Here is an 11,202-nt window from a genome sequence, read left to right as displayed (position 1 = left end):
AGGAATGTACATTTTTCTAGATAAGAAATAATGACGGGACCAGCAGATGGTGTAATGGTTACGTTGCTGGACTCCCATGCAGTTGAGTCCCAGGTCCAGCAAGTTAAAACTCTTGCCCAGCGCATGTGCACGCTTGCCCAAAATCCTGAGAGAATGGAGAAGAGATTGTGACGTGGGCATCCTACCCCACCCCCACCCCCAGAGGGGAGGTTCTCAAAATCCTGAGAGAATGGAGAAGAGATTGTGACGTGGGCATCCTGCCCCACCCCCACCCCCAGAGGGGAGGTTCTCGCTCTCTTCCTCTCTGTCTCTCTCTTTGTAGCAAACATCTCTCTCTCAAAGAAAAACAAAAAAAAGAAAACAAAAACACCAGGTAGGGACCAGTAGGTGGTGTAGTGGTTAAGGTGCTGAATTCCCATGTAGCCAACCACAGTTCAAGTCCTGGATCCAGTGGCTTGAAACTCATGCTGGGCATGTGTGCGTGCATGTCCAAATTCCCAAGAGAAGAATGGAGGAGAAGGAATTGTGGCCTGGCCACTCCCCAGGGGAGTTATTTCTCGTTTTTTGTCTCTCTCTCTCTCCTGCGAGCAAGCACTCCCTATAACAAAAATCTCGCTCTCAAAAAAATAGGGGGGTAGGGGGACCAGCAGATGGTGTAATGGTTATGTGGTTGGACTCCTATAGGGCCGACACAGTGGGAGTCCCAAACTCGAGGCTTAAACACTCCAGGCACGTGTGTGCGTGCCCAAAATCCCAAAAGGAGAATGGAGGAGAAGGTATTGTGATTTGGCCATCCCTCCAGGGAGTGATTTCCCCCTGTCTCTGGTGAGCACACATGGAAATATCTCTCAAAAAAAAAAAAAAAAGAATGAACAGCTACATTATAGAAGAAAGGAAGAAAGAAGTAATAAATGTTAATATCACAACACAAATGTTACTAGGAAAATTTCATAACATAAAGATATGGAAAATCAGAATAATGAGGTCTAATATAACACTGTATGTATTTATGGCATGGAGAAAAGGGTAGTTCATGAGGAAAATGTTGAAAAAAAGAGTGCTGTGGGACCAGCAATTGGCGTATTGGCTATGTCACTGGACTCCCATGTAGTCGACAGCAGTTCGAGTCTCGGATCCAGTGGCTTGAACTCATACTGGGTGTGTGTGTGTGTGCGTGCCCAAGATCCCAAGAGGAGAATGCAGGAGAAGGGATTGCAGCATGGCCATCTCCCCTGAGGGAGATTTCTCACTTTCTATCTCTCTGTCTTTCTCTGTCTTTCTGGTGAGCGCATGCGGCCAATAGCAAAAACCTCTCCAGAAAAAAGGAAAGAAAAAAGAGTGCTGTATTAAAAAATACACTCAACTTTGTTTTTATTGTAGTAAAGAACAGGAAAGATGCTATAAAATTAATTAATATATGTTTTAAAGAAGATTCACTTCTCTAATAGTTTCTCTTTACTTAGAATGAAAATAGTTTTATACTTCCTAAATTGGAAGTATACTGGAAGTTGAACAACAGCACAAGAGGGCCTGAAAGCACCTATTCATTGACCATTTGTCCAGTAAGAATTTACTGACTATCTACCGGTACAAAGCATTATTAGGTGCTGTGTGGAATACCAAGAGGAATCAGACATAGATCCTACCTGCATAGAACATACAGTTAATAAGGGGAAGAAGACACAAAGTAAAACAGGCAAAGCACACATCAAAGTAGAAAGCAGTTGTTGCTGGGCTAGCCCCATAACCCAATGGTTAAGGGAGGCCAAATCTCACATGGCTGACATCAGGTCAAATCCCAGCCCTGGCAGATTAAAAAAAGATGTCAGACATGTGTGTATTGATGCCCAGATTCCCAAAAGGATAGAGAAATGAAGGAGAAAAGATTGAGATGTGACCACATCCCATGGGGGTGGGGTGTTTTCTCTCTTTCTCTTTTTGTCTTGTTCTCTCTGGCAAGTGCATGCAACCTCTTTCAAAAATAGTTTTGAAAACTTTTAAAGGAAATAAATCAGGGGAATATGAGAAGGGACTGAAGTCAGGGTGCTGCCTTAGCTAGGATGTTTGGGACAGGCTCCGAGAGGAGGTGATTTGAATAGGAGAGCCATTCAGAGGATGCGCACCACCCTAGGGCACCACTGAGAAAGGTCCGAGAAACAGAGAAGGGTGGCATAAGACAGGACCATGCAAGACATCCAAAGGAGGGACACAGGAGATATGAAGGGGGGATCTTATTTCTTTTCTTCCTTCCTTTAAAAAAATATTTATTTAACTTTATTTATTAGTATTAGTAGTATTTTTTAATTCGACCAGAGAGAGACAGAGAAAGGGAAAGTAAGAAAGTAAGCTGCCAGGTCCGAGCATCAAACCACAAGCAGCCATGTGGGAGTCTAGCACCTTAACCACCAAGTCATCTGCTGGCTCCTCTTCCTTTTATTTTTTAAAAATAAGATCAGTGGTTGCTATTTGGACAATGGACTCAGGAGGTTAAATGAGTCAGAGTCAATTGAAGCTTAAAATTCATAATTAAAAAACAAAAAAAAGAGAGTGTTTCCTTTTGGGTTAAGAGCCAGCTGAACTACTGAAAATGAATAGAAATTTGAACTTTTTAACTTTACCTTTGCGAAATTGATCTCTTTTATAACACACTGCTTGCTGTCTAATTTCCCTTTAGCCAAGTATGCTTTCCCAAAGGCACCTTCCCCGATGGCTTTAATCACATCATATTTATCCATAGTTTCCAATGCACAGTGATTTCTGGAACTAGAGAAATAACATTGTATCACACACTTCTTATATAGACTAATAAGGCCAGAAAATTGATGACTAAAATGTAAAAGAACTCACTTTGCTAAAACTTTCCTTCAAGTCTTGCCAAGACAGAACCAGTAACTTTCTTGTGGCCACTGGTAACAACAAAAATGAGTCAGAGTGTTTTGGTAGGCTTAGGAATCTTGGAAGTCAGACTTGGATAGTGGCTCAGCTGGGATACACTTTAGCTTTGTGGAGCCAGTCACCGAACCTCACAAACCTCACCGTCCTAGTTTCTAAAATGGAAATAATACCTATTTTGCCAGCCGGTTCTAAAAAACGAAAGATCTTACGGCCCTAGTGCTTGGAGCCTCTGCAAAGCAGTTTTAGGCTTGTGTAATGTTACAGTCCCGCATTTGTTGGTGGGGAGGTACTGCCCTCTAGAGGGCGTTTATTTATAGGTTTAGTTTCTTTTCCCAGATAGCCACAGATCTTGCGGCATTTAGAAGCACTTGGGGTCTGGGATGCCAAGATTCAGTGATGTGAAGGATGGTCCCGAATAATGAAGGATTATCCTGCAGCCCCGCAATACCGGAAAGTCTTTCCGTGCGTTCATGTGCGTGTAAAACTCCGTTCATAATTTTCTGCGACAAGAACCAAATTATTTTTACATCTAAATGAACCTACTGTATTTTCTTGCACTGCTTTAATTACTACTGAACTTTTCTAGTAAGGCAACTACATGTAAATTGAGGTATGGCTGCACTTTGTTTGGAACTTTATCAAGAACTGTGAGCCATTTGGGAAAATCACGTTCTCCACGCCACGCTGCTCCTGGTTCCGGTGGTTCCGGAGACCCAACCACCTGCATTTGCAGCGGCTCAAGTGACGGTGCAGACCGGGCCTCTGGCCACTCACTATTTGAATGTAGTAGTGAGAAGCATTTGAAATGCAAAATTGTACATTGCATTCCTTCTATCCTTCATGTTGGGGGATAGCGCAGGTTTTTAAAAACTGAAAGAGCAGACAGGTTGTTTCAGAGTAATTTCATTTATAGTAAACGGGTACGGACTGGGTCGGGAGCCAGCTTTGCCGCCCCGGGGCGGCCTGAGTTCTGAGCGGGGCGGATGCGGAGTCGGAACTCCAGGTCACTGTAAGCAGCTTGAGAACTGTGGGCCCGCGACCCACCCGCCCAGGGGGCACTAAGATGGGGAGGTGGATTTCTTCTCCCTGGGGACCACTCAGGACGACTGAATGAGGCTCGAGTCCGCGGGGCTGGAGTGTGGACTGCGAGCGTGGCGCGTGAAGCGTTGCCATGGAGACCAACAAGGCCAGAGACTGGCTGCTGCTCCTCGGTGGTCCCAACTCTGGCCAGGACTCGGTCCCTTTTCATCCGGGGCTCCCTGAGCTCCGGGACAGCTCGGGCTAAGGACTAAGAACGGCCCTCCCGCGGCATACCTGCTCCTCCGACTCCACCCGGTGAGCGAAGCGTCGGGGTGGATCTCGGGTTCCCGTGGCAGCTGCGCCTCTCCACCGCCAGGGCGGAGTTGCGCGGAAGAACGCGGGCGGGGATCCTTTGGCAAGGGGACTGGCCTCTGGGGAGCCAGGGGCCAGGAGCTTGGAGATTCAACTGAGTCACCCACCTCCCCTTGCCTTAGGTGGGGACGGACTCCTTTGCCTAACACTCAAGCATACCGCTCCCCGCTCACGTTTACGGGGCACCGGGTGCTTCACTTCGCGTACTCTATTCTTACAGGCCTGCAAGGTAAAGAATAGAGGGCAAGTGTTGCTAAAAGCTAAACGGAGGCCCGAAGTGTTTATCGTGCAAAGTCTCAAATACTGCTAAGAGGTGGCTGTGAGGCCGGAACCTCGTCCTGCTCTTTCCGCCACAATCTGCGGCCTTCCATAAGGTCACCTTGCAAAACTATCTGCTGCTCGGTAGCCTGCAAACATGTCCCCTGTCTCACTGCCCATGTGATAATACAACAATCAGTAGGTGAATAGGATCTAATTGCCAGCAATTGCAAATACCGACACAAGTAAAACATCCAGTGGAATCAAAATACCATGAAGATATGATACTCACCATCGTCCATCTAAAACATAAAATGAAACCTCTAACAATCAAAATGTAGGGGTTGACATGTGGCGTGATGGTTAAAACCATCACGTTGGATTCCCCATGATCGACGGCGGTTCGAGTCCTGAACCTGGTGTCTTGCTTTCTCACTTTTCCTCCCTCTCTGTCTTTCTCTGGTAAAATTAAAACATAAATAATAAGTAAAAAAAAATCTTAAAAATAAAAAAAGGAATCAGAATGTATGGGTCAGGCAGTGGCATGTTGGTCGAAGTGGCTGGATTCCACATGGCCAAACTTGCAAGTGGACTTCTCCTCCTGACCTTGAAAATCACCCAACTAGGCATGCCCAAAACCTCCAGAGGCCAGAGAAATGGAGAAGGGATTGCAAGGAGACCATCCCCCATGAGGGGGGGGGTGTGCTTTTTCACTCTGGCAAGTGTACATGTAAATTTTTTAAAATCATGAATTTTTTTTAAAGAATTATTTTATTTAACTTCATTTATATTTTAATTTGACCAGAGAGGGGACAGGGAGAGAGAGGAAGTGAGAAAACAAGCCACCAGGTCTGGAACTCGAACCACAGTCATGTGTGAGTTCAGCACCCTTAACCACCACACCACACCACTGCCAGCCCCCAAAAATCATAAAGTTTTTATCATTATTTTTTCTTGTTCAATTCCTATTTCCATTCCACCTTCCTGATAGAATTGTATCCTAAAATAACATTTTTCATGCTTGAAAGTCTTATTGATCCCCTTATCGTACTGCTCTGAAAGAAAGAAGTATATAGACATTAATTCATATTTCCTGATCATAGAACCTTATTTTTTTTTTTTTTGAGGTTTTTGCCTTAGGGAAAAACCTCACCAGAGACAGACAGTGAGAAAGTGAAAAATCACCCTGTAGTGGGGAATGGCCATACTACAATCTCTTCTCCTAGGATCTTGGGCATACACACACATGTACCCAGCATGAGTTTCAAGCCAACAGTATGAGACTTGAACTGCAGTGAGCCATGTGGGAGTCCAGCAAAGTAACTGCCAAGCCATCTTCTGGCCCCCTGATCATAGAATGTTAAGATATTTTTTGTGGATTGAGTTATTAAATTAATAGTAATTGGGGACTAGCAGTTAGCATAATGGCTATGTCACTGGACTCCCATGTAGTCAACCGTGGTTCGAGTCCCAGATCCGGTGGCTTAAACTCACGCTGGGTGCGTGAGCATGCGTGCCCAAGATCCCAAGAGGAGAATGGAGAAGGGATTGCGGCGTGGCCATCCCCCCAGAGGGGTGATTTCTCACTTTCTGTCTCTCTGTCTCTCTCTGTCTTTCCAACAAGCACACGTGCCCTGTTAGCAAAAACCTCTAAAAAAAATTATAGATGTATGCTAACTTCTTGCTAGAGAGAAAAGGTTCAATACCAATTCTTCCTTTTCTTTTTTCTTAACTGTAAGTGCAGTGACGTTTCATATACATTAAGTAAATAGGGGTGGAAGTTTTGTTAAAAGTGTTCCCCTGATTGGGCAAGCAGGTGGCATTGTGATTAAGGGCACTGGACTCCCACATAGCCAACTGTGGTTCAAGTCCTGAACCTGACAGCTAACTTTCTCACTTTCCCTCTCTCTCATTCTGTCCCTCTCTGGTGAAATTAAAAATAAATGAATGAATGGCAGAGGGTGAGATAGGGAATCAAGGATGGGAAAAAAGGCAAAATATACAGAAAACAAGAAATGGAAAATGATTTGTTGACAATAACACATATGTTGATGTGCTTGATTGAGCCAATATACAGTGTATTCTCAATGGAAAAATCTCATTTTGTATGCTATAATGATGTACAGTGAATGAATGTAAATAAAAAAAAAAATGTATAAAAAAAAAAAAAGAAAATCACACTGGGTGTATGTTTGTGTTTAAAAAATAAAAATAAAAAAATAAAAATAAATGAATGAATAAAGTTAAATAAAAAAAATTCTAAAAATGTCAAGTGCCCCCCTTGTCCAGTCGCTTTGGCACAGCAGTAAGAATGTTACTGCTGGAGACCACATGGCCATCCCAAGTTGGAATCCCCTGCTGGTCCAAAAACATTCTGGGTGAGCACCTTGGCTTCCAGGATCCTGAAGACTTGCAAGAATGAAGAAAAGGGATCACAGCATGATGAAATCCTGTGGATAATGCCCCTCTTCTCTCTCTTGTATGTGTATGCACTTATTTTTTTTTTAAAAAAAGCAAACAAAAAACTCAATTTTCAATAAAATTTATAATCCAAGATTCAGTCTCACAATAACAATACATAATTTGTTTGATGGTGTGGAAATGTCTATACCCTGAGGCAATGCTAAGATGTGAGATGGCTAGAGGCAGAGAATACAGTATATACAGAAGCTGAATATCTGGAAATACCCTTATTGGTGAGCAAATGTTGAAAGAGCTAACCTAAGTGATTTTGCAAAATGGCAGTGTGGAAAATAGGAATGAAGCATAAACTCTGCACCTAGTTGATAAATTTATTTCTCACAGAGGTACGGGTTAATGACTTGGACTCTGCTTCACATGTATAGTGGCTGGTAGATGGCGCAACTTAGGTTTCTCATTGTCAGGGAGAGAAATTACAGAACAGTGAGAGGGTGGAGGGAGGCTAGAATGAACATTGTGGTATTTATTAGTCAGAAATATCAATATAAACCCATGCATAGCTTAACATACATATAACAGGTAGAAAAATACAAAAATTAACTGTAGAGATGGGTGGATACACAGGGTGGTGTATACATGTATTTCCTAGTTCTGTCTGCTGAGAGGGCATAGAAGCAGTGGCACCTCAAGAAGCAAGAAACACAGCCAGCACCCAGATCTTGGTTACTTTAGATCAATGCGAGGAACCAGGACTCCTTGGGGAAATGGCTTATTCTGCGCCCAGCACAAAGAAATTACAAAATGAATCTACATCATCTCCTGGTAGTACCAGGAAGGAAGTGCCAAAAAATGATGGGGACATGTCAAAGGGACACAAGAGCCAACCTGAAACAACTCCCTGTGGCGAAAGCTACAATTTAAACAATAAAACGAATGACTTAGTATTGGATTATACTCCCTCCATCCCAAGGTGGAGACTGATTCCTCTGCTTGAGTACAAGCTGGAATTAGTGACTTACAGTGAACAGGGCTTAAGATGGAAAAGAGTATCTTTACAACTGATGGTCCAGGCAAACAAGCAGGAGTAAGTCGTGTCAACGTCATGCATCCCTTGATATGATGGGATGAGAAAGACACTTTGCCTCTGTGGTCTTCTTCCCCGAACCCCCATAAGCTCAGACCAATCATGAGAAAAACATCAGACAAGTCCAACTAGAGGCACATCTACAAAATACCTAACCGGTACTCCTCACAAGTGTCAAGATGGCCCAGCCACTGAGGCACAGCAGTAACACAGGTGTCCTGCAGGGCTGAGGGGCCATATGGCCAACCACACGTATGGATCTGAAAACATGCTGAGAGCACAGGCACCCAGGATCCCGATGAGCTGGAGGGCTCGGGCGAGGGATTGTACTGTGACAAGACCCTGCCGAGAGTGCTGTCTCTTTCTCTCATTAAAAAAAAAAAAGTGCCAAGGTCCTAAAAAATGGAAAAATTGAGAGACTGCCAGTGAAGAGGAGACTGAAAGTCTACATGTCTAAGTGTAACTTAAGTGTAAGTGGAGTCAGGTGTGGTGGCGCACCTCTGTAGCCCCAGCCACACAGGAAGTGAGGCAGAAGGATCATGACATGATAAGACCCCATCAGATAACCCACAAAACAAAATACACACACACACACAACCTACAAATACACACAAAAATAAAGTATATGTATGGCATAGGAATCTACATCACATAGGAATCTACACTACATCGGGATTCTCATATCTTTAAGTGATGTACATGTTGCCGTTTTAGCAGGTTTTTGTAATGATCCTATTGTATTGCCCCCCCTGCACACTTTTTAAAAATAAAATTTTTTTGGTTATATGGTACAGAGAAACAGGGAAAGTGAAAACTCACCATCCCTTCTCCTCCACTTTCCCCCTTGGGATTTTGGGCCTGCGCACATACAGCCACTGTGATATTCAAGCCACCAAGTTTGAGAATGGACCTGTAGCTGGCCATGTGGGAGTCCAGTGCCTCAACCAACCATGCCATCTGCTGGGCCCTCCTCAAACTATTTCTAAAGATTCAAACAGAAGGAACCCTCCCAAATTCATTTTATGAAGCCTCCATCATCACGATATCAAAAACTACCACACCACCTGCCAGCCCTATTTTTTTAAAGAATTACTTTATTTCACTTCATTTATTATTATCATCATTATTATTTTCCAGTTTAATCAGAGAGAGACAGAGAGAGAGAGGAAGTGAGAAAGGAAGCCACCAGGTCCAAGACTTGAACCGTCGTCGGCCATGTGGGAGTCCAGTGTCTTTAACCACCATGCCACTTGCCAGCCCTGAGGCCCAATTTGTTTTTTTTACAAAATAATTATTTAATTGTCTTTATTTATTCATTTACTTTATTTGCTATAGGACACATGCACTTACCAGAGAGAGACAAGGAGAGATAGAAGGATGGAAAGTGAGAAAGCCACCAAGTCTGGAACTCGAACTGCAGTTGGCCACGTGAGAATTTAGCACCTTAACCATCAGGCCACCTGCCAGTCCCAGCCCCTTTCCCCCCAATTCTTCACTTTTGCATTGTTTCCTAGTCTACACCAGGGTCAGGCTTATGACGTTCCCACCCTTGCCTCTGTGAGATCTGCTGAAAGGCCTGTTTCCTCTTCAGTCTCATCGGACTAAAACATCACAGTATTAAATGAGGACACAGGACCCAGCACGCGTTTGTCAGTGATCCACGTGGGTTCCATACTTGTTGGTATCCCCAATACTCTCTCGTTTCTGACACCTACCATATCTGCTCCTCATTGCTGGCCTTATTCCTCTCATCTATAGGGCCACCAACTTGTGACAGGATCTATAGCCCACCCCTCTCTTCCCATGGGTGATCTTCCAACTTGGGTGTTTTTGTGCATCCTAGGAGGGAACTGTATAGCTGGTAGTCAGTGAAGCTCATTAGAAATGACCTTCAAAATATCCAGAACTAGGTCTTACTGAAAAACTGCAAACATTATGTTAATAATTAAATATACTTAGATCCTCAACACTTGAGGAACTAGGGACCAGCAATTAGCGTGGTATGGCCATCCCCCCTGGGGGGGGTGATTTCTTGCTTTCTGTCTCTCTGTCTCTCTCTGTCTTTCTGACAAGCACACGTGCCCTACAGAAAACCTCTCCAAAAAAAACTTAAGGAACTATAAAAAGAGTTACATAATAAGCACATAGTTACATAATAATAAACACAAATCATAACAATTCTAATGAGCTACTTGTAAAGGTCCATGGTCAGCACTCTATGAAGCAGGCATTAACTTTTTTTTTTTTTTTGAGAGGTTTTTGCTGTAGGGCGCGTGCGCTCGCCAGACAGACAGAGAGAGACAGAGACAGAAAGCGAGAAATACACCCCCACGGTTACGCCACAATCCCTTCTCCTCCATTCTCCTCTCAGGATCTTGGGCACGCATGCACACGCGCCCGGCGTGAGTTAAATAAAGCCACCGGGTCCGGGACACGAACCACCGTCGACTACATGGGAGTCCAGAGACATAGCCATTACGCTAACTGCTGGTCCCAGCAGGCATTATCTTTATTTTGTAGTTGAAGAAACTAAGGCTCAAAGAGGTTAAGAAATTTAGTGGTAAACACCCAATTTCTGTTCTACTGAACTGCAAAGTCCAAACCTCATACCCATTCCGCTATACTTTCTCCCTTGAGTTCAAAATGTCACAAAAGTTCTTGGTTTTTAAATTCTGTGATACTAATCAGGAACCATTTAAAATATTTAGTTTCCCCCTTTCAATCTGTTTCCAAAGGAAAATATAGATCACACAAACTCATTATTATTCTGACACGGACTCTTCATTTGAAATATTTCCACGTGACTAGGAAACATTTCCCTGAGCGTTATCCGTCACACACGTCTTGCCAGCCAGATCTCCTCTTCAGTTCTGATAGCCAATCGGAGCTGTCATCATCTTCCTCAAAGTCCCTGTGAAAAAACAGTTTGATAATAAGCCTCCATCCTGGAGATATAGTATTGTTGACAGATTTAAAGTAGAACAGCATCAGAATAATATTTTAAGTTTTTGAAAATTAAGTTCTCTAAAGCGATTGATCAGAGAAAAAAAAAAATCTGTTAGTTCTCCCAAAACATCAGTTCTTTCACTGTTTCTATCCTATTCAATGTACAAGCTAGCATAACAAAAAGGGATAAATCCAAGCTGAAAGAG

At 43.4% G+C, this 11,202-nt stretch overlaps 2 protein-coding genes and 1 long non-coding RNA gene across 5 annotated transcripts in view; 1 reads left to right on the top strand and 2 right to left on the bottom strand.

The window, feature by feature from the left end:
• Positions 1 to 2,735, bottom strand: part of NEK5 (NIMA related kinase 5) — a 96,959-nt gene extending 94,224 nt beyond the window's left edge. The window contains exon 1 of the mRNA XM_027774082.1: positions 2,619 to 2,735. Within this exon, the coding sequence (XP_027629883.1) occupies positions 2,619 to 2,735 (117 nt within the window). The remainder of the gene's footprint in view (positions 1 to 2,618) is intronic.
• A 1,342-nt stretch (positions 2,736 to 4,077) lies between these two features.
• The window catches only part of LOC114008831 (uncharacterized), a 38,465-nt gene continuing 31,340 nt past the window's right edge, over positions 4,078 to 11,202 (top strand). The window contains exon 1 of the long non-coding RNA XR_003550335.1: positions 4,078 to 4,230. This is a non-coding gene — a long non-coding RNA (uncharacterized LOC114008831). The remainder of the gene's footprint in view (positions 4,231 to 11,202) is intronic.
• Positions 10,810 to 11,202, bottom strand: part of NEK3 (NIMA related kinase 3) — a 31,039-nt gene continuing 30,646 nt past the window's right edge. For all 3 annotated transcript variants that reach the window (XM_027774092.1, XM_006154221.3, XM_006154222.3), the window contains one exon: positions 10,810 to 10,961. In XM_027774092.1, coding sequence (XP_027629893.1) covers positions 10,877 to 10,961 — 85 coding nt within the window. In that variant the 3' untranslated portion in view covers positions 10,810 to 10,876. The remainder of the gene's footprint in view (positions 10,962 to 11,202) is intronic.

This window comes from Tupaia chinensis, unplaced genomic scaffold (genome assembly GCF_000334495.1).
Source record: "Tupaia chinensis unplaced genomic scaffold, TupChi_1.0 Scaffold000402_1, whole genome shotgun sequence".
NCBI classification, from domain to species: Eukaryota; Metazoa; Chordata; class Mammalia; order Scandentia; family Tupaiidae; genus Tupaia; species Tupaia belangeri.
The sequence above is the reverse complement of the archived record's forward strand: the minus strand, read 5'-3'. Positions and strand labels throughout refer to the sequence as shown.